Source organism: Pseudopipra pipra, chromosome W (assembly GCF_036250125.1).
Source record: "Pseudopipra pipra isolate bDixPip1 chromosome W, bDixPip1.hap1, whole genome shotgun sequence".
In the NCBI taxonomy this organism is placed as follows: Eukaryota; Metazoa; Chordata; class Aves; order Passeriformes; family Pipridae; genus Pseudopipra; species Pseudopipra pipra.
The window spans coordinates 35,769,937-35,792,538 of record NC_087580.1 but is presented as its reverse complement, the minus strand read 5'-3'; the positions used below and the strand labels follow the sequence as shown (position 1 = coordinate 35,792,538).

Here is a 22,602-nt window from a genome sequence, read left to right as displayed (position 1 = left end):
CACTCGAAAAGGTGCCAGGACCACCCCACAGACCCCCAAGGACCCCCTATATCCATCCGGAGCCCACCCAGGACCCCCTCAATCCCCTTTTTGGGAGGACCTTTAGGGGCACTGGTGGCTGAGCTGGGCAGCAAAGTTCATACCTGTCTACAGCCTGACTCACTGAAATGCTGATTTTTAAGCACAGAAAGGAGAAGCTTGAGGCAGTTTGTTGAAGGCAGAAAGGCTGATTTCTCATGTATTTTAATTACTTCTGAAATGCTTCAAAGCCTGGTTTTCAGGGGTTTATTCAATTTGGCAAGTTCGTGGGGTTTTCTTGGGCTTTTCTTTGTGTGGGGGGTGGGTGGGTTGGTTGTTTTTACAGTTACTTGTCTCACATACTTGGTGCTTTTCCCAGGAGAACATTGATTTGTGTAGAGACAAAATGCCAGGAGAATATCTTAATCTGGGGATAAAAATACTCCCCTGGGAAGGATGCAGGATGAGTTTGTATTATTTATTTAAGGGTTTCAGGCCCACAACGAGCAGTTTCAGCCAAATTTTCTAAGTGACTGAGGAACCCTTTTCTCCAAATGTGCTCCCCTGAGGCAGTTTCAAATCCCCAGTTGTGATTCAGTTTTCTGGAATGATTCTAAATGAATTAAATGCTTTTTTTGGCCATCATCTAGGCAACTGCTGCCACAGATAACATCAATTGTAAGAAGGCAGAAGAGAAGGACATGAAAGGGCCACCTGTGAGCAAAAGGTATTTTTCATTTTCAGTAGTCTCTGAATTTTTGTTACTAGTTTTCTGTTTCTGTGGAAGAGTTCAGTGTCCTCCCTCCTGGGAGGGATGGGAACAAATGATTAAATGTGGAAAATGTTCCGTTCCAACACTGCAAGCTGTAAATTGTCCAGATGGTCTAAAGATGTCCAGATTATTGAAAACCTTCCATATTTTTGTTTTCAGGGAGAGATAAATATTTGATGAAGAAATCCAGCAAAGGCAAAAGTGCAAGGCCAACCCTCAGCCTGTGGAAAGCTGAAGGGTGGCACCGGCAGCCCCAGAATTACATAGGGAAAATAAGAAACACAGGAATTTTGGGGTGGGATTGAGCCATTTTCAGTGGGGTTGATCCACTTTGAGGTGACAGATTGATCCCTCTTGACTTTTGGGATGCAGAGCTGGGAGAGACTGGAATGTTAATGGCCCATGGCTCCAACACTCTCCAGTTGCAGAAGCAGTGGAGGCTTTGCTGCCCAAGGGCAATGGAACTGCCTGGGGCAGAGGGGGGAACATCCACCCCTGGAGGGGACAGGCTGGGCTTGGAGCCAGAGAGGGGAAGTGCTATTTTTATGGTTTTATATCACTATAAACAGGAGCCAAAACTGTCCCAAATCTACTTTACACGGAAATAAAATTTTCCTAAACTAAACCCTATAGATAGATAGATAGATAGATAGATAGATAGATAGATAGATAGATAGATAGATAGATAGACAGATAGCTAAACTATCCTCAGGGGGGAGTGGCCTCTGCATCTTTCTACTCTGATACTTTCTTTTCCCTTCTACATTTTCTTAAGTGTTATTTTTACGCTTTCATATCACTATATAAAGGAACCAAAATGGCTCCAAACCTGCTTTACATGGCAACCCAACTGTTCTAAAATAAACACTACATATATATATCTATAAACACTGATTATTCACTGTCCTTTCACTCTAATCTGCCCAAGGGCTGGATTAACAAGACCCTGGGTCACCCTCACTGTCAGGGGGGTCGGGAGAGGGGCTGGACATGGAGGAAGCTTCTGGCAGCTGCTCACAGAACCCACCCCTGGAGCTCCCCTGCTACAAAAACATGGCCATCCAGACCCAATACAGTGCCCAGCATGGATGACCTGGAACCAGGTCTGTCCTCAACGTGGGTCCCTGTGGATCATCCAATAAAGGTCCTCCAATAGCTGACGGAGTTGGAGCAGCGGCCGAAGCTCTTCCCGCAGTCGGGGCACTGGTAGAGCTTCCCTTACCGGTGGGTCCGTTGGTGTCTGGTCAAGGCAGAGCTCTCGGTGAATCTCTTCCCACACTCCCCACACTTGTAGGGCCTCTCCCCTGTGTGGATGCGCCGGTGGGTGACAAGGTGGGAGTTCCGGTTGAAGCCCTTCCCGCAGTCGGTGCAGCGGAAGGGCCTCTCATCCGTGTGTGTCTGCTCATGCCTGAGGAGATCTGAGCTGGTCCTGAACCTCTTCCCACATTCCAAGCACTTGTAAGGTCGTTCCCCAGTGTGGATGAGTCGGTGGATGTGGAGGGTGGAGCTGTAACTGAAGCTCTTCCCACATTCCCAACATGTGTAGGGCCGTTCCCCAGTGTGCACACCACGGTGTTGGAGGAGGGTGGATCTCTGGCTGAAGCTCTTCCCACATTCCCTACAGGTGTAGTGCCGTTCTCCGGTGTGGATGTGCTGGTGTTCGATCAGGTGGGAGCTGTCCCTGAAGCTCTTCCCACATTCCATACACGGGTAGGGCCGTTCTCCAGTGTGGATGCCCTGGTGGGTGCGGAGGTTGGAGCTCTGGTTGAAGCTCTTCCCACATTCCCTACATGTGTAGGGTCGTTCCCCAGTGTGGATGCGCTGGTGGGTGAGGAGGTTGGACCTCTGCCTGAAGCTCTTCCCACATTCACCACACATGTAGGGACGTTCCCCGGTGTGGATGTGCTGGTGGGTGAGGAGGTTGAAGCTCTTCCTGAAGCTCTTCCCACATTCCAAGCACCTGAAGGGCTTCTCCCTGCTGGGAGGATGCTCAGGGACCACCAGCTCAGAGCTCCCCCTCAAGCTCTGGCCGCCTTCCCGGCACAGGCTGGCTCTTTCCTCCTCAGAGCACCCTGGGATGGCTTTGGAGCCCCTCCTGCGGGGGGATCTCCGGCCCTTTTCCTCCCCGCTGCCTTCCTGCACCGTGGAGCCCTTCAAAACGGCCTCTCCCACCAGGGTCTCACGGGGGGATTTGTCCTCCGGGCTCTCCGTCCTCAGCTCGGGGCCTGGGGCAGGAAGCAAGAAGGACAGGCAGGGGATTTGCCTCCGGCCCACAGGGAAGGCCAAGGACATCCCCCCAACTCCGGCCCCGGCAGGACGGCGGCGCCAGCGGGGTTGTCCTGCAGCCGGGGCCATGCTGGGCTGACAGAGCCAGCACAACACCCGCCCAAAGGGACACTGACTTCCTCCTCACCTGCCTGGGGGGCCCAAGGCATCTTCCTCTTCCTCGCAGCCTCCTCCTCCATCCGCCCAAGCTTTGGGAAGGACAAATCCTGATGGGGGGGAAAACAAGGGCTGAGTGCGTTGGCTTGGGGGTTCCTCCTGCCCAAGTCCATATCTAGAGCTCACTGGGCATCCCATGTCCATAAAAAAACCCAAAACACCAAGATTCAGCCCAGAAAAACCTAAATCTCCAAGATTCAGGCAAAAAAACCCTCAGAAATAGTGAGATGAAGTTCCCCCCCCATAAACTGCAAAAAGTTGAGATTCAGCTAAAATATACTACAAAATATGAAGATTAGCCCGCAAAACTCTCCTAGAAGTTCCCCCTCTCTCTCCCCCTCGGGGTTTCAAAGGGTCTCCCCTCTCTGCAAAACTGGGGGTCCCACTTAGGGATGCTGGGAGTGTTGAGAGTGCCAAGAGTACCTCCTCCTCTGCCTTACGCCTTTGGGGTGCCACGTTCCCAGACATTCCCCCTTTCCAGGTTCTCCACTTTGTTGTCCCGGGGATCCCAGGGGTCCCCACTGTCCAGGATTCCCCTTCTCGGTGCTCCCCTCTCCAGTCTCTTGGGGTACTAGCAGCTCCCACCTCTCCCAGCCTTCCTTGCACTCCAGAGATCAAGGCATGGGGACACCCCCATGGCAACCCCGCTCCCGCTCTCTCCCCTCCTCTTAGCCCTCCTTTCACACCCCTTTCCCACCCGCCCCCCAAACCCCAGCTCCCCTCCATTCCCTTTGGGGGTGACCCACCACCCCTCGTGCTCCCTTTGGGGGTCCCACCCGCTCTTTTCGCTTCTCTCGCCCCTTTCCCATCGTGGCCGCTCCGCTCACCCGACAGCAGCAGGAAGGGCAGGGACAGGGGTGGAGCAGCAACAGCAACAGCAGGAGAACAATCACCCCCCATCCCACAGGAAGGTGGAACTCGTCCCAAATATCCTGGGGGGAACACGGGGGATCGCGACATACTCGGGCTGCCAGCACAGATTTCCCTGCACAGGCTGCAGTGAGTCAAGCTCCGGAGAGGAGATTGTGCCCCATGGATGGGGTTGCAGAGGCTCCCTCAGGTCCTCAGCAGGAATCAGCAACCAGGAATAGACACAAAAGGTCCCCCTGAAGAGTTCGGGGGGGAGTGTCCTGTATGGAGGGGACAGTGTCACCCCACCAGGGCAAGGCTGGCAAGTGGGAGGCTGCTCCAGGGGTCTGCAAGAGGCCTCCTGCTCTGCTCAGCCCCAGCACTGGCTGGTACCAACACCCCCGGCTGCCCCCGGCCCTGGGCAGCTCTGCTGCCACAGGCTGTGCCCTCACCGTGGCCCTGCAATGGCCCTGCCTGTCCCTCACCCGTGGCCCTGCCCGTGGCCCTGTCCCTTGGCTCTCTCTCTGCCAGCTCAGTGTGGGGCACACGGGCTGGGGGTCCCTCCCAAGCCCCCCGGGCAGCCGGCGTTGGCTGGGGGGATGTGAGGGCTGGGCCTGCTCAGCACAGCCCCGGCCTCGTGCCCAGCGCCTCTTTCCTGACCCACACAAGAGCTTCCCGGCCCCCCCGGGGCTCCCCTGCTGCTCCCTCTGCTCCTGGCCCTGCCTTTGCTGCTCCCTTGGCTGGGGCAGCGGCTGCAGGGGGGGGATGGCAGCAGCTTCAGCTCCACGGCACTTCCTGGGGGGAGCTCAGCCCGGGGGGGACGGGCAGGGACCTGACGGGGATGGACAGGGGCCCAGCAGGGACAGACAGGGCCTGCAGGGGAAGGCACAGGCACAACCTGGACCCCCACACTGCCACCGCTGTCTCTGCTCCTCCTTGCAGGCTCTGTGGCCAGGCACAGTTTGTGTTCCTGGGTGCCCACCATCTCAGCACTTGGAGACGCTCAAATCAGCGCCCGCAGCTCTGCAGCAAAGCCCCAGCTCACCTGGCACACAGGGGATGGACACAGCACCTGCTCGGGGATGAGCTCTCACAGCTTTGTGTCTTCCCCACCACAGGGCTCTCCTTCCTCAGCAGCACCTCTGCCTTGCACTTATTCTCAGCCTCACCTCAGGGACAGCTCTGGGCTCACCTCCGCGCCACTTCTCACCCTCACCTCAGGGCCTGGGCTCAAGGACAGGAACCTGCAGGGAGGGGACATCAGGTGCAAGCTCAGGGCTGCCTGCTTGCACTGGCCTCTGGGCTTCTTTCTCCTTCTACAATCATTCCACAACTTAGCCTGTTTTTCTAACACCACACATTTACACACTAACCTTGGAGATAGATATGGACAGACATCTCTATCACCCTGGGGATAGAGCCTCAAGCATGTGCTGCCATAGGAATGGGAATCACAGAATCACAGAATCAGCTGGGTTGGAAAAGACCTCTGAGATCATCAAGTCCAACCCTTGATCCAACCCTGCCGTGGTTCCCAGACCCTGGCACTGAGGCCACATCCACTCTCACCTTCAACACCTCCAGGGACGCTGACTCCACCCCCTCCCTGCCCAGACCATTCCAAGGCCTGATTACTCTCTCTGCAAAAAATTGCTTCCTAATATCCAACCTAAACCTCCCCTGGCACAGCTCAAGACCCAGCCCTCTTGTCCTACTGCTGCTTCCTGGCAGAACAGCCCCACCCCCACCTGGCTCCAACCTCCTGGCAGGGACTTGCAGAGAGTGATGATTCATGTTGGGAACCTGAGAGAGCCTCTGCAATCCCATCCATGGGGCACAATCTACTCTCCAGAACTTGACTCACTGTAGACTTTGCAGGGAAATCTCTGCTCACAGCTGCATCCTGAGCCCAAGGTCAGTTTGTATCCACAAGTGCTGATCCAATGGGTGCTCTGGGATTGGAGCCTGGGCTCTAATTAACCTCTCCTGTGCTGCCAAACAGCAGGAGCTGTATGGCCAAGGGACAAACTCTGTGATCCCTGTCAGTGTCCATGGCCCCTGTCAGTGTCCTTCAGCGAAACTGGGAGGAGGAAATGAAGAAACTGGTTTGGAACTAAACTGGTGTTAAAGTGGGAAAAAGTTCGTTCCATGGAAATAAAACTTAGACGGTTTTTCCTGGGCTGAACAAGGTCATTCAGGGATGAAGGACTGGGACTTTTGTGGACACTTGTGCTGGTTTCTTTGGTCACTCGTGTTCCTTCAGAGAGCCCCTGGAAACACTCTGCTGTTCACTCCCAGTGCCACCAGTGCCTGGGTCCTGTCTGCAGCAGCAGATTGCAGTGGGACGGGAGAAATGCTTTTCTGAGCCTCTGGGCTGGACACAGGCACAGCCTGACCCTGAACCCAAGGGAAACAAAGACAAATTCCACGGTTTTAGCTGGAGCAAGGGTGGAGGGGTTTCCTGAGGGCAGCACTACACCAGACTTTTGTGTGTGTGTGTGAGACAGGCAGAAGCACAAATGCCTGCACAGCCCAGAGCAGTCAGTGTGGGGCTGTGCTTGCTGCTGCAGAGACCCCCAGGGAACAAACCCAGGCAATACTTTGGGTTTATTCCTTGCTCTGTGCCAATGGGAGTAGAATGTTCCACAGGAGCTTTGTCCCCCTCTGTGGCACCGGGTGGCTTGAAGCTGAAGGGGGGGGTGTCAAGTGCAAGTTCCCTTCTGAAGTGTGTGTCCCTAAGGAGGACACTTGCCTTATTATTGCTTATTATGTGTAATATCTTATAGATATATCATACAACACCTAAGGATGGATTCTATAGAATATGTGCCATATATATGATACAGAATATATCTGATTATTGCTTTATCTGTCTGTCCAGACAGATATTGTGTATGCAGAGAGATTGTATTTGAGGGATACGTTCCTCTCAATACCCTGTGAGCTCCACTCCCAAGGCCAGCAAATTCCTGAAGCTCCCCCTTCTGTGCCCTGAAGGTTTTGGCAGATTTGCAAGAGCAGGGGAATCATTCCCTGCAGCCCCTTTGCACTGTAGGAAATGGGAGCCCTGTGCACATCCTGCTGCCTCCAGATTCCATTCTGGGTGTGGGAAGGACCCTGTGGGGAGCAAAGAAATGCCTGGTTCTGCAGGAGCTGGAGATGCTCAAGGGGCAGCAGGACAAAGTCGGGGGCCTAAAGGGGGCCTGGGGGGCTCTGGGGTCCAGGAGAGTCCTGGGGGAGCTGGGGAGGGGCTTTGGGGATTGGGGGTACAAACCAGTACAGATCAGGACAGACCAGTACAGACCAGTACAGACCAGGACAGACCAGTACCTCCTCACTGCTTCCCAGATCTCTCCTGGAGCAGGGCCACCTTGTCCTGGGACACCTGAACCCCCCCCAGTGCCCTCCCAGTACAGCCCAGTGCCCCCAGTACAGCCCACTGTGTTCCTGTCCCAGGGTGCTGGGTGATCCCTCTTTGAGGGGGGTTGGAAGTGATTTGAGGGGGGGCTGTGGGAGATTTGGGGAATCTGAGGAGTTTCGATGGGGATTTGGGGGTTTTGAGTGCCTTTAGGGAAGTTAAAAGAGGTCTTGGGGACATTGGGGGGTCAGAGGTACCTATGGGGGGAGGGGATTAAAGGGGAAATGGAGGTTAGGAGACATTTGGGAGGGGTTAATGGGGCCTGGGCGAGCAGAGGAGGGTCTGCACCAAGAGCAGGTGAGTCTTGAGACCCCCCCTGGTGTCCCCAAGACCCTCTTGGTGTCCCCAGTTCCACCCCTGACATCCTGAGACCCCCCTGGTGTATCCAATGTCCCCAGGGCCTCTCCATAGCCATAATTCCCCCCTAGGCACCCCCAATTCCACTGTCCCCAAACCCCTCCCCACTGTCCCCAAGGCCCACCCCTGATGTCCCCAACCCTCCATCTCACCCCAGGAGCCCCCCCGGACCCTCTGACCACAAAAACACCCCCCACACACTCACAGAAAGGCCAAGGGCATCTGGGGAAACATTGGGGACAGTTGGGGGGCTTTGCAGGGCCCTGGGTGATTACTGGGGGATACTGGGACACACTGGGGGGAACTGAGGGACACTGGGAGGGCACTGGGAGGGACTGGGGAGTTACTGGGAAATTACCAGGACACAGTGGGGGACACTGGCAGGTTACTGGGCCATACTGGGGGGCAGTGGGAGGTCACTGGGACACACTAGGTGGTCACTGAAGGGGTCACTGGAAAGTCACTGGGATATACTGGGGTCTAGGGATCCCCTTACCCGAATGTGGTACATTTCCCCCCCCGGATTTTGGGGGCCATCCCTAGGACCCCTCCTCTTTGGGGCTGGGGGACCCCCTGGACCCACTGCTGGGCTTTAGGGAACCCCCCAAAATGCCCTCAAAACCCCTGAAATCCCCCCCTCGACACATCAAAACCTTCTCAAGGTCCCCTCAAATGCTCTCAGAGACCTCATCCCTCCCCAGCACCCTCTAAACCCTCTCAGTGACCCGCAAAACCCACCTGGGACCCCCCAGTCCCCTTTAGGGACCCCTCAATCCCCCTCAGAGACCCTCAAAACTGTCTAAGACCCCGTAAACCCCCTAGAGACCCCAAAACTGCCTAAAAGGTCCCGCCAGGACCCCCAAACCTCCTCAGAGACCCCCAAAGCCCACCTGGAACCCCCCAAATCTCCTCAGAAACCAAAACCCCCTCAGAGACCCCCAAACCCCTTCAGGAACCTTCAACCACCCCCTGAGTCCCCTCAGGACACCGAACTCCCTCAGGGACCCCTCAAAACCTCCTCGGTTATCCCCGAACCCCCCCGCTAAACCCTCCCGAGCCCCCCCGGGGGGACTCACAGCACTCAGAGCGAACCGCAGGCCCCGCCGCCATCACCGAGTCCCGGCTGCGCGCGCACCGCGTTCAGAGAACGCCGCCGCAGCCAATCAGCGCGCGGCCACGCCCCCGCAGCCCCGCCCCCGCCCCTGCCGCGTTGGCTGCCGGGAATCGGTGATGGCGGCGGGTCGGTCGGTGAGCTCTGAGTGCCGGCGGGGGGTGCGGGAGAGCGGGGTCTGGGGATCCCCTCGGGGGCTGCGGGGAGCGCGGCTGTGGGGGGAAAGGCTGGAGGGCTCGGGAGGGTTTAGCGCGGGGGGTTCGGAGGTTCGGAGGACCCTCTCGGGGGCCGCGGGGCCCGGAGGCCTCCCAAGAACCCGGAAGGGTGATTCGATTGCCGGGAAAGTCCCTCGGAGAAAAAAATTCAAAACCACCCAACCAAAAAAAGAATCCTAAGAAAAGGAAAAGTGAGAAAAAGGTCAGGAAAAAACTGCAAGGGCCAGGATGATTTTATTGCTTTGCTTCAGTTTTTCCTTGGTCTCCTCCTTCTCAGGTTCTTTGCTCCCTTCCTTTACAGAAAGCTCTTCTGCTGTTCTGTGGTTTTGGGGTCCCTTAGGGGCTTTTAGGGGTCCCTGAGGAGGTTTTGGGGGGTCTCTGAAGGGGTTTGGTGTCCTGAGGGGACTTAGGAGGGAGGTTGAAGGTCCCTGAAGGGGTTTGGGAATCCCTGAGGGAGTTTTGGAGTCTCCGAGGGAATTGGGAGGTCCTGGGGGCCTTTGGGGGGGGAGTCTTTGAAGCAATTTTGGAGGTTTCTAGGGGGATTTCGGGAGTCCCAGACGGTTTTGAGGGTCTCTGAGGGAGTTTTTGGGGTCCCTGAAAGGGCCTGGGGGGGCCCAGGTGGGTTTTGCAGGTTACTGAGGGGGTTTAGGGGGTTCTGGGGGGGAGATGAGGTCTTTGAGGGGATTTTGAGTGTCTTTGATGAGGTTTCGGTGGGTCCAGGGGTGGATTTCTGAGAGGATTTCAGGCGTTTTGCATGGATTTTGGGGCGTCTCCGTGTCAGTCCTGCCTGGCCACGGCCAACTAAAACTCCTATGTGGCCATCACCCGTCCTACAACAGCACCTCTGCCAGCCCAGCTGACTGACCCCAGGGAATGGGGATCCTAATCCCAGCCCCGAACCCCAGAGACCCCCAAAACTCAGCACACAGAGACCCCAAAGGGACTGGGGCCCGGGTGTCCCCTAAAGCCCAGCAGTGGGGTGCAGGGGATCCCCTAGCCCCCAGGGGAGGGGTCCTGGGGGTGCCCCCCAAAATCGGGGGGGGAGAGATATACCACATCCAGGTAAGGAGATCCCAGTGACCTTCCAGTGGCCCTCAGTATGGCCCAGTAACCCCCCCAGTGACCAACCAGTGTGTCCCAGTGACCTCCCACTGCCCCCCAGTATGGCCCAGTGATCCTGCAGTGAGCACCCAGTAACCCCCAGTATGGCTCAGTAACCTGCCAGTGTCCCCTCGTGTGTCCTGGTAATCCCCCATTAACCCCCTAGTCCCTCCCAGTGCCCCCTGGCTCCCCCCAGTGTGTCCCAGTATCCCCCAGTAATCCCCCATTGCTCCCCAAAGCCCTCCAACTGTCCCCAGCATGTCCCCAGATGCCCTTGGCCTTTCTGTGAGTGTGTGGACGGGGAACGTTTCTGTGATCAGTGGGTCCAGGGTGGGCTCCTGGAGTGAGATGGAGGGTTGGGGACATCAGGGTTGGGGTTTAGGGACAGTGGGGACAACTGGGAGGAGTTTGGGGACAGTGGAGACACCGGGGGGATCTCGAGGTGTCAACAGGGGGAACTGGGGACACCAAGAGGGTTCTTGGAACACCATGGGGTTCTTAGAACTCACCTGCTTACAGTGCTGCCCATCCTCTTCCCCACCAGGCCCCTTTTAACTCCTCCAAAATGTCCCTTAACCCCCATTTTCCATTTAATCCCATCCCCCACAGATTCTTTTGAACTCCCAAAACCCCTTTTAACTCCCCTAAATACACACAAATCCCCATCCAGCTCCCCCCAGACCTCCCCAAATCTTCCCCAGCCACCCCTCAAATCCCTTCCAACCACCCCCCCCAAAGAGGGATCACCCGGCACCCTGGGACAGGAACACAGTGGGCTGTACTGGAGGCACTGGGCTGTACTGGAAGAGCACGGGGGGGGGGGGGGGGGGGCTCAGGTGTCCCAGGACAACGAGGCCCAGCTCCAGGAGAGATCTGGGGAGCAGTGAGGAGGTACTGGTCTGTACTGCTCTGTACTGGTCTGTCCTGGTCTGTACCCCCAATCCCCAAAGCCCCTCCCCAGCTCCCCCAGGACCCTCCCGCACCCCAAAGCCCCCCAGGTCCCTGACTTGGTCCTGCTGCCCCTTGAGCATCTGCAGCTGCTGCAGAACCAGGCATTTCATCAGCAAATGTGCAGGTGACACCAAGCTGGGGGTGTGTTGATGTGCTGGAAGGCAGGAGGGATCTGCAGAGGGACCTGTCTGAGGAAGAGTGTGTCAGCAGGAGCAGGGAAGTGCTTGTTGGGCTGGAGTGAGCGCTGGTGAGGCCACCCCTGGAGTGCTGTGTCCAGCTCTGGGCCCCTGAGTTGAGGAAGGCCCTGGAGGGGCTGGAGCAGGTGCAGAGAAGAGCAGTGAGGCTGGGGAAGGGAGTGGAGCACAAGTAGTGTGAGGAGAGGCTGAGGGAGCTGGGGGTGTTGAGGCTGGAGAAGAGGAGGCTCAGGGGAGACCTCCTGACTGTCTGCAAGTCCCTGCCAGGAGGTTGGAGCCAGGTGGGGGTGGGGCTGTTGTGCCAGGAAGCAGCAGTAGGACAAGAGGGCTGGGTCTTGAGCTGTGCCAGGGGAGGTTTCAGTTGGATATTAGGAAGCAATTTTTTGCAGAGAGAGTAATCAAGGCCTGGAATGGTCTGGGCAGGGAGGGGGTGGAGTCAGCGTCCCTGGAGGTGTTGAAGGTGAGAGTGGATGTGGCCTCAGTGCCATGGTCTGGGAAGCACGGCGGGGTTGGATCCAGGGTTGGGCTTGATGATCTCGGAGGTCTTTTCCAACCCAGCTGATTCTGTGATTCTGTGATTCCCATTCCTATGGCAGCACATGCTTGAGGCTCTATCCCCAGGGTGATAGAGATGTCTGTCCATATCTATCTCCAAGGTTAGTCTGTAAATGTGTGGTGTTAGCAAAGCAGGCTGAGTTCTGGGCTGGTTGTAGAAGGAGAAAGAAGCCCAGAGGCCAGTGCAAGCAGGCAGCCCTCAGCTTGCACCTGATGTCCCCTCCCTGCAGGTTCCTGTCCTTGAGCCCAGGCCCTGAGGTGAGGCTGAGAAGTGGCGCGGAGGTGAGCCCAGAGCTGTCCCTGAGGTGAGGCTGAGAATAAGTGCAAGGCAGAGGTGCTGCTGAGGAAGGAGAGCCCTGTGGTGGGGAAGAAGACAAAGCTGTGAATGCCCATCCCCGAGCAGGTGCTGTGTCCATCCCCTGTGTGCCAGGTGAGCTGGGGCTTTGCTGCAGAGCTGCGGGTGCTGATTTGAGCGTCTCCAAGTGCTGAGATGGTGGGCACCCAGGAACACAAACTGTGCCTGGCCACGGAGCCTGCAAGGAGGAGCAGAGACAGCCCTGGCAGTGTGGGGGGCCAGGTTGTCCCTGTGCCTTCCCCTGCAGGCCCTGTCTGTCCCTGCTGGACCCCTTTCCATCCCCATCAGGTCCCTGCCCGTCCCCCCCGGGCTGAGCTCCCCCCAGGAAGTGCCGTGGAGCTGAAGCTGCTGCCATCCCCCCCTGCAGCCACTGCCCCAGCCAAGGGAGCAGCAAAGGCAGGGCCAGGAGCAGAGGCAGCAGCAGGGGAGCCCTGGGGGGGCCGGGAAGCTCTTGTGTGGGTCAGGAAAGAGGCGCTGGGCACGAGGCCGGGGCTGTGCTGAGCAGGCCCAGCCCTCACATCCCCCCAGCCAACGCCAGCTGCCCGGGGGGCTTGGGAGGGACCCCCAGCCCGTGTGCCCCACACTGAGCTGGCAGAGAGAGAGCCAAGGGACAGGGCCATTGCAGGGCCACGGGTGAGGGACAGGCATGGCCATTGCAGGGCCACGGTGAGGGCACAGCCTGTGGCAGCAGAGCTGCCCAGGGCTGGGGGCAGCCAGGGGTGTTGGTACCAGCCAGTGCTGGGGCTGAGCAGAGCACGAAGCCTCTTGCAGACCCCTGGAGCAGCCTCCCACTTGCCAGCCCCACCCTGGTGGGGTGACACTGTCCCCTCCCTACAGGACATTCCCCCAGAAATCTTCAGGGGGGCCTTTTGTGTTTATTCCTGGTTGCTGATTCCTTCTGGGGACCTGAGGGACCTTCTGCAATCCCATGCATAGGGCACAATCTCCTCTGCAGATCTTGACTCACTGCAGACTTTGCAGGGAAATCTGTGCTGGCAGCCCGAGTATGTCCTGATCCCCCACGCTCCCCCCAGGATATTCGGGATGAGTTCCCCCTTCCCGGACACCTGCGGGATGGTGGGGGGTGGTTGTTCTCCTGGCGTTGCTGTTGCTGCTCCGCCCCTGTCCCTGCCCTTCCTGCCACTGTCGGGTGAGCGGAGCGGCCACGATGGGAAAGGGGCGAGAGAAGCAAAAAGAGCAGGTGGGACCCCCAAAGGGAGCACGAGGGATGGTGGGTCACCCCCAAAGGGAGCTGGGGGGAGCCAGGGTTTGTGGGCCAATGGGAACAGGGTTGGAGAGGGGGGCTAAGGAGTGGGAGGAGAGCAGGAGCGTGGAGCGTGGCTGCCATGGAGATCACTCTCTGTCCCCATGCCTTGATCCCTGGAGAGCGGGGGAGGCTGGAGAGAGGGGGGAGCTGTGAGAGCTCCGAGAGCCTGGAGAGGGGGGAGCTCTGGCCCCCTGTGCTGAGCCAGCGGTCGGGGCCGTGCTGTTGGTGCCAAATTGCCCCTGGTCAGGCTGAACCCAGAGCCCACCCACGTGTCAGGGGGCTCGATCTGCTCCCTGCTCTCATTTCCCTGGGGCAGCCTCTGGTGTCCCCCTGCCTGAGGGGCTGTTTGGTTGCCTTGGGCACAGCTGGCCCTTGTGCAGGGCTGTGCCTTTGGGGGCTCTTGGGGGTGGGCAGGAGGTGTTTTTTGCAGGTGCCGGGCTGGGTTGGTGGCAGAGCCCCGGTGGTGGGCGGGGGGATGCAGGTCCCGCCGGGTCCATAGTCAGGGTCAGGCCCCGCCGGCTCCATTGTCAGCCCGGTGCCGGCGGGGGGGACACAGCGGGTTTGGGGCCCCCTGGGAGTGCCGGGGGTGGGTGTGGAGCCCGGGAGCTGCCGAGTGTGGAGGGCGGAGTGGGGAGATGCCGGAGCTGGGGGACCCCCAGCAGCCTGGAGGAGGAGCCCAGAGAAGGGAAAACCCTGGCAGTGGGGACCCCTGGGATCCCTGGGACAACAAAGTGGAGAACCTGGAGAGGGGGAATGTCTGGGAACTTGGCATCCCGAAGGCGAGAGTCAGAGGAGAAAGGACCCTTGGGACCCCCAATGCTCCCAGCATCCCTGAGTGGGACCCCCAGCATCTCAGAAAGGGAAGCTGTTTCCAAGCCCAGAAAGGACAGACCAGAGAGGGGTAACACCTGGGAGAATTTCTTTAGGTTAACCTTCATATTTCGGAGTAGTTTTTTAGCTGAACCTCAGCTTTTTGCAGTTTGGGTGGGTGAGGGTCTTCGTGCTATTTTTGAGTGTTTTTGCCTGAATCTCGGAGGTTTGGGTTTTTCTGGGCTGAATCTTGGTGTTTTGGAGGTTTTTATGGTCACGGGATGCCCGATGAGTTCTAGAGATGGACTTGGGCAGGAGGAACCCCCAAGCCAACGCGCTCAGCCCTTGTTTTCCCCCCCATCAGGATTTGTCCTTCCCAAAGCTTGGGCGGATGGAGGAGGAGGCTGCGAGGAAGAGGAAGATGCCTTGGGCCCCCCAGGCAGGTGAGGAGGCAGTCAGTGTCCCTTTGGGCGGGTGTTGTGCTGGCTCTGTCAGCCGAGCATGGCCCCGGCTGCAGGACAACCCCGCTGGCGCCGCCGTCCTGCCGGGGCCGGAGTTGGGGGGATGTCCTTGGCCTTCCCTGTGGGCCGGAGGCAAATCCTCTCCCTGTCCTTCTTGCTTCCTGCCCCAGGCCCCGAGCTGAGGACGGAGAGCCCGGAGGACAAATCCCCCCGTGAGACCCTGGTGGGAGAGGCCGTTTTGAAGGGCTCCCCGGCGCAGGAAGGCAGCGGGGAGGAAAAGGGCCGGAGATCCCCCCGCAGGAGGGGCTCCAAAGCCATCCCAGGGTGTTCTGAGGAGGAAAGAGCCAGCCTGTGCTGGGAAAGCAACCGGAGCTTGAGGGGGAGCTCTGAGCTGGTGGTCCCTGATCAGCCTCCCAGCAGGGAGAAGCCCTTCAGGTGCTTGGAATGTGGGAAGAGCTTCAGGAAGAGCACCCACCTCCTCGCCCACCAGCACATCCACACTGGAGAACGGCCCTACTCTTGTGGGGAATGTGGGAAGAGCTTTAGGCAGAGCTCCCACCTCCACACCCATCGGCGCATCCACACTGGGGAACGGCCCTACTCTTGTGGGGAATGTGGGAAGAGGTTCAGGGAAAACTCCAAACTCCTCATCCACCAGCGCATCCACACTGGAGAACGACCCTACAAGTGTGGGGAATGTGGGAAGAGCTTCCGCCGGAGCTCCCACCTCCGCACCCACCAGCACATCCACACCAGGAAGAGGCCCTACAAGTGTGGAGAATGCGGGAAGAGCTTCAGTGACAGCTCCTATCTCCCCATTCACCAACGCATCCACACCGGGGAACGGCCCTACAAGTGTGGGGATTGTGGGAAGAGGTTTAGGACCACCTCACATCTCCTCACACATGAGCGGACGCACACAGATGAGAGGCCCTTCCGCTGCACCGACTGTGGGAAGGGCTTCAAGTACAACTTTTACCTCGTCACCCACTGCCGCGTCCACACCGGTGAGAGGCCCTACAAGTGTGGGGAGTGTGGGAAGACCTTCCCCCACAGTTCTACCCTAACCAAACACCAACAAACCCATTGGTAAGGCAAACCGTACGAGTTCCCCGACTGCAGGAAGAGCTTTGGCTGCTGCTTCCACCCAGAATGAACCCCCCAATGGTGAGGCAACCCTTGGAGTCCAGTGACTGTCAGTCCATCCCTTTCAACCACAAAGGGCCAGTCCCCTTTCCCAGGGGCAGCTTCTTCCAACAGAACCCTTCTTGGGGGGTCAGTCCTGGAAGTTTAGAGCAGAGATCTCTCCACAAGTGTTGGTCTGGGGGAGTTCCATCCATCTCTAATTAAGAATTCTTGCTTTTCTGTCAGCCTTGAGTAGAATTGCTTCAACAATTGATTTAGTGTAGAGCAATGTCTTATCTTATGCTGTACTCCTCTTAGTTTTAGTGTTTCTATTGTGCAGTAAGTAATTCTGATGAAGATCTTCTGTCTGATCACTTGTAACTGTAAATAAATTCATTTCTATCAATAGATCTGTTTTGCCATTATTAAAACTTGGGGGACTAAAGTGGTTCAGTCACACCTCTGTAATTCCTCTAAACTGAAACTGTTGGCATAATCCAAGGCTTAGATTGGATCCAGCAGCCCCCAGCACCCCACAGGAAGTTGGGAGCTCAGGGGGGCCACCCCTCTTTCTCAACCCCCCAGTGTCCAAAGACACCTATGGGACCATCGGACTCACCAGACCACCCCCCCTTTTCCACCCTTCTCCCTGTTCCTCCCACTTTTCCATTGTCCCCTCAATCCCCAATTTCCCCCAGAATAGTTTTGGGGTCCTAACCCCCACTTTTTGCCTTCTCTCCTGTGGGCACTGAAGGAGAAAATGAGGCTGCACACACAGAGTTCCATTTTGGGACGTGTCCGCCCATCTGTCCGGCGTCCCCCTTTCATTGGGGTTCCTTTGGAAACAGCGCCTGGGCTTTGTCTTTTAGTCCACCAGAATTCCCAGCATGGCCCCAAAGCAGTGCCCTGATCCCACACATTCCCCTCCCCTCATGTGCTGGCTGTGTTCAGCCACCAGACAAAAACACAGGCTGCCATGCAGAGCGTTCCAAGTGGTTTCCACTTTGGCAAACAGCACTCTCTGGATGGAAAACACCAGTCAAGGCCAAAACACTCCTTTTGGATCCTGATTAACTGAATGCAGCTGCTGCTGCCTTAACTTGTTCCCACAGAAATTCTCAGGGTTCCTTTGCTTCCAGGAGGCCCCACATGTCCCAATGGCCCCCGGATTCCATGAGCTTCCCCAGTCTCCAAAGGTTCCTTTAGTTCCATGAGGCCCTGCAGTCCCCAAATGCCCTTTGGATTCTCAGAGATTTCCCATTGTCCCAGGGTCCCTTGTGCTTCAGAAGGAGCTGCAGTGGGACAGTGGCCCCCTGGTTCCGTGAGCTCTGCAGTGTTCCAGGAATCCTTGGGTTCCAGGAGAGCCTGCAGTTTCACAAGGAGCACTTGAATGCAGGAGGTTCTGCAGGGTCCCAATGGCCCCTGGATTCTGGGAGGTTCAGAAATATCTCAGGCCTGAGAAAACTGGGATTGTTCAGGCTGGAGAAGAGAAGGCTTTGTGCTGATCTAATTGTGGCCTTCCAGTGCCTGAAGGGAGCCAACAAGAAAGATGGAGAGAGACTTTGGACAAGGGCCTGGAGTGACAGGACAAGGGGCAGTGGCTTCACACGGATAGAGGGAAGGGTTGGAAGAGATAGTAGGAAGGAATTCTTGACTCTGAGGGTGCTGAGATGCTCTTTAAGGCCCCTCCCAACCCAAAGCATCCCATTATTCAGGGACTGGTGGGTGAGGTGGTGGTCGGAGCTGTCTGGGGCACATGGACCCAAAATGAGGGAGTTTTCCATTTTTGGGGAAAAAAGGAGGGGGCAGAAGAACTGACCCTTTGGACACCTGGCAGGCAGGCTTTGGCTGGAAGCTGCTGATGGGGAGCTGAGAGAAGCCCCCACAATGCAGGAGGAAATGGTCAGTGACCTGCTCTGCCAGTGAAATCCCCCCAAGTGCCTGGGCCCACATGGGATGCAGCCAAGAGTCCTGAGGGAGCTGGAGAAAGAGCTGGCCAAGCCACTCTCACTCATTCCCCAGCAGTGCTGCACAACTGCACAAGTCCCAGCTGACTGGCAACAAGCACATGGGATGCCCATGCACAGGAGGGGCCAAAAGAAGCATCTGGGCAACTCCTGGCCTGTCCCATTGACCTCAGGACCAGGGAAGTCCATGCAGCAGATCCTCCTCAGTGCCATCCCATGGCAGGGGCAGGACAACCAGGGGATCAGGCCCAGCCAGTGTGGGGTTGGGAAAGGCAGGTCCTGCCTGACCAACCTCATCTCCTTCTCTGACAAAGGACCCGCTCAGCAGCTGAGGGAAAGGATGGGGATGTGTCTCTGTGGAATTCCAGAAAGCCTTTGGCACCATCTCCCCCAGCATCTCCTGCACAAACAGGCTGCTCATGGCTTGCCCGGGGAACTGTTTGCTGGGTGACAAAGTGTCTGATGGCCCAGGGAGTGGTGGGGAATGGAAGGAAATCCAGGTGGGACCAGTCACTAGTGGGGTTCCCAAGGGCTCAGGATTGGGGCTGCTCCTGTTTAACATCATTACTGATGATCTGAGACAGGGGATCGAGTGCCCCTTCAGGAAAGTCGTGGACAACACCACGTTGGGTGTGAGTGTGGTTGTGCTGGAGGGCAGGAAGGCTCTGCAGAGGGATCTGGACAGGCTGGATCAATAAGACCAAGTGTCAGGGCCTGCCCTTGGGTCCCAACAACCCCCTGGAACGCTCCAGGCTGGGGGCAGAGGGGCTGGAGAGCTGCTCAGCAGGAAGGGACTTGGGGGTGCTGCTTGACAGGGGCTGGATATGAGGCAGAGTGTGCCCAGGGGGCAAGAAGGCCAAGGGCATCGTGGCCTTTGTGGAGAAGGGTGTGGCCAGCAGGAGCAGAGAACTGATTGCCCCTCTGTGCTGGGCACTGGGGAGGCCCCACCTGGAGTGCTGTGTCCAGTTCTGGCCCCTCAGTGCCAAAAGGCCCTTGAGGGGCTGGAGCGTGTCCAGAGAAGGGAACGGAGCTGGGGAAGGCTCTGGAAAACATGTCTGCTGAGGGACGGCTGAGGGAACTGGGCTTGTTGAGTCTGGAGAAGGGGAGGCTCAGGGGGGACCTCATTGCTCTCTGCAATGACCTGAAAGGAGGTTTTAGTGGGGAGGGGGTTGGTCTCTTCTGCAAAGCCTTTAGTGACAGGAAGAGAGGAAATGACCTAAAGATGTATCAGGTGAGGTTCAGATTAGGTGTTAAAAAAACCCTTTTTCCACTGAGAGAGTGTTCAGGCATTGGAACAAGTAGCCCAGGGAGGTGGTGGAGTCTCTGGAAGTGTTCAGGTGTGTGGTGGGTTGACCTTGGCTGGAGACCAGGTGCCCTCCCAGCCGCTCTATCACTCCCCTTCCCAGCAGGACATGGGAGAGAGTAAGGTGGGAAAAACAAAATAGTGGGTTGGGATAAGGCAGTTTATTTAAAGCAAAAAGCAGAACAAAGCTTGTGCACACAGAAGCCAAAGACAGCAGGGTTTGTTCTCTGCTTCCCATGAGCAGCCATGGTCGGCCACTCCCGAGGAGCAGGGCTTGGGTCCGCGGGACGGTTCCTCAGCAGGCAGCCATCAGACAATGAATGCCCCCCTCCTGCTCCCTGCCTCAGCTTTTAGAGCTGAGCTGACCTCCCATGGTCTGCAATGTCCCTTGGGTCAGTTGGGCTCAGCTGGCCTACTTGGGTCCCCTGCCAGGCTCTTGCCCTCAGCTAAGGAAGGAATGTCCCAGGGTTGGTGCTGTGCTCAGCAGTGGCCAAAACACTGGGGTGTTCTCAACCCCCTTCCAGCTGCCAATGCCAAGCCCAGCCCTGGGAGGGCTGCTGTGGGGAACTGAACTGCAGCTCAGCCAGACCCAACCCAAATGTCTATGGCACATATTCTATAGAATCCATCCTTAGGTGTTGTGTGATAGATCTGTAAGATATTACAAATAATAAGCAATAATAAGGCAAGTGTCCTCCTTAGGGACACCACCACCCCAAATCAACTGGCTGAGTTTGTTCCCTGGGGGTCTCTGCAGCAGCAAGCACAGCCCCACACTGACTGCTCTGGGCTGTGCAGGCATTTGTGGTTCTGCCTGTCTCACACACACCCCCAACCTTGGGATGGATCTGGATGTCACTGGATGTGATGTCACAGGGGAGCTGTGATATCATGGGGAGGTGTGATGCCACAGGGACGATGTGATGTCACAGGGGAGGATGTGATATCACAGGAGAGGTGTGATGTCATATGATGGATGTGAAGTCATAGAGATGTGATGTCACAGGAAGGATGTGATGTCACAGGGAGGATGTGATGTCAGAGGGGAGAATGTGATGTCACAGGGATGATACGATATCAAAGGAGAGGTGTGATGTCATAGGGGAGTTGTGATGTCACAGGAGAGGATGTGACATCACAGAGATGTTATGATTTCACAGAAGAGGTGTGATGTCATATGATGGTTGTGACATCATAGGAGAGGTGTGATGTCACAGTGGAGGTGTGATGTCAGAGGGGAGCTGTGATGTCACGGGGAAGATGTGATGTCATGGGGAGATGTGATGTCACATGAGAGTTGTGATGTCACAGGGGAGGATGTGACGTCACAGGGATTATATGATATCACAGGAGAGCTGTGATGTCATATGACGACTGTGATGTCATGAGAGAGATGTGATGACACAGGAAAGACGTGATGTCACAGGGGAGCTGTGATGTCGCAGGAGAGTTGTGATGTCACGGGGAGGATGTGATTTCACAGGGATGATATGATGTGATGTCATATGATGGATGTGATGTCATAGAGAATCCTTGATGTCACAACAAAGATGTGATGTCACAGGGGAGCTGTGATGTCACATGGGAAGTGTGATGTCACAGAAATGGTATGATGTCATGAATCCGAAAAATCGGTCCAAGAAACTGCTCAGAGACTTTTTTATCTCTAAGCAGCAAGGTATTTGTTTATTCAACATTGGGAGCAAGCCAGCTCACGCTGGACAAACTTGCTCAAAGGCTTCACACAAAATCAGCATTTTTATACAATCTTCAGATGTGATTAAATGCATATTCAAGTGACTACAACATCTATCTATGCATATTAATAATAGGTGGAGTATAGCTGGAGCTCAGGCGGGGTTTGGGGCGGTGCTTCTCTTGGCCCTCAATTTTGGGGGGTCTGGGGGCTTAACCTCATCTTCCTCAGCTTGACCTTTCTTCTCTTCCATTGTTCTTGACCTGCTCACTGAAGCTTGGAAAAAGCCCTGGCTCCCGGACTATTTCTTCTATTCAAATGTCTACCTGATCCTGCTGTATTTCTAATTTATTGCTTCTAGTCCTATTACATGTTCTTGTACTATTCTCTGAAGCTTTGGTCCAGTAAGTAGAACAGAACAAGCACAGATCATTTTGGATGTTGGTAGCTTCTTAGCAGGCCCAAATTTCTTAGTTAACTCTTTTGGGCCTGGCCTCCTGTTTCATTCCCCCCTTTTTGTTTAGAATTTACAAATTCTTTCGTCAGGTTCCAATGGATTTTGATAGGTATTCATCACAGCCCACATTATCTGCATCCTTCTAACCATGATGCTTGATTTGCACCATAGCCAAACAATTAGGACCAGTAGTAGAATCATGTTTGCTCCTAATACCAATATTGGATGCATTAAATAGTGGAACACTTGTGATGCTGTAGGGGAGTATCCTGTAAAGATGTCCCACCAGTGGTGCTCTCCGACTTTTTCCACTTTGGTTAGAACAGTTTTTATGCTCTCAGTGTCATGTTCTACTTGCCAGAGCATTCATTTAGTCATTCTGTTTACTTCCTGGACCAGTTTTTCTATATCAGGATGTTTAAGCATTCCTTTAAAAAGATTAATGTTCATTCCTATCTGCAATTTCAGCACATCATGATACATTGTATAATCAGCTTCAATCAGTTGTCTAGTAGTCACTAGAGTGATATAATCAAAGTCACAGTCTATTATTTTAGTAAAACAAAAAAATTAGTACCACTGACTACTTCATGACAAGTATCTGTGGTAAAATTAACACAAAAGATTCTAACACATGAACATCCATTTCCTACATAATAGACTTGTGACTGGGTTTTAGCATGGGGAAGCATTTCAAAGGTACACACACTATCTTCAGTATCTAAGCATAAATCTTCATTTCCTACTACAGCATTTTCACAGATATATCCTAATTGTCCTCTAGGAATACATGCCTCAGGACTGACTGACTGTCACTTTTTCTTGGTGTGATCATAACTTGCCCAAACATTATGGTCTATGGGTCTGACAATTACATTCTGATGTATGGCTCCTAATGTCAAAATAGGAAAGATGGTCTTTTCTTTGACTGCACTGATAGTGAGTACATAAGCTTCAATTTGTTCATGTTGAGGGTTGTAAGTGAAGTTCACTAACTGCCACCACGCCTGGTAATTTTTCTCAAATTGTGTAGTAGAACTGTTTCTAGCTATTATTTCTCTTACTTCTTGTGGTAATATTCCTGAGGTTCCTTCCCTTAATATTCTTGCAGCTACAGATTGTACCCACTGTTGAGTTTGGAGACATTGTATTGCAAGTGCAAACCTTTTATGGATGAC

The 22,602-nt window shown here is 55.6% G+C and overlaps 1 protein-coding gene and 1 pseudogene across 1 annotated transcript; one reads left to right on the top strand and one right to left on the bottom strand.

The window, feature by feature from the left end:
* The window catches only part of LOC135405245 (zinc finger protein 721-like), a 250,874-nt pseudogene that overhangs the window by 97,304 nt on the left and 130,968 nt on the right, over positions 1-22,602 (top strand).
* LOC135405347 (zinc finger protein 239-like) lies at positions 1,900-3,626 on the bottom strand. The gene has a single exon (XM_064640023.1). It carries the CDS (start codon positions 3,143-3,145, stop codon positions 2,009-2,011), a length of 1,137 nt encoding a protein of 378 aa, XP_064496093.1. The 5' UTR covers positions 3,146-3,626; the 3' UTR covers positions 1,900-2,008.

What these genes read in the sequence shown, in the direction of transcription:
- LOC135405347 (XM_064640023.1), bottom strand. Translation starts at nt 3,145, where the DNA reads ATGGCCCCGGCTGCAGGACAACCCCGCTGGCGCCGCCGTCCTGCCGGG.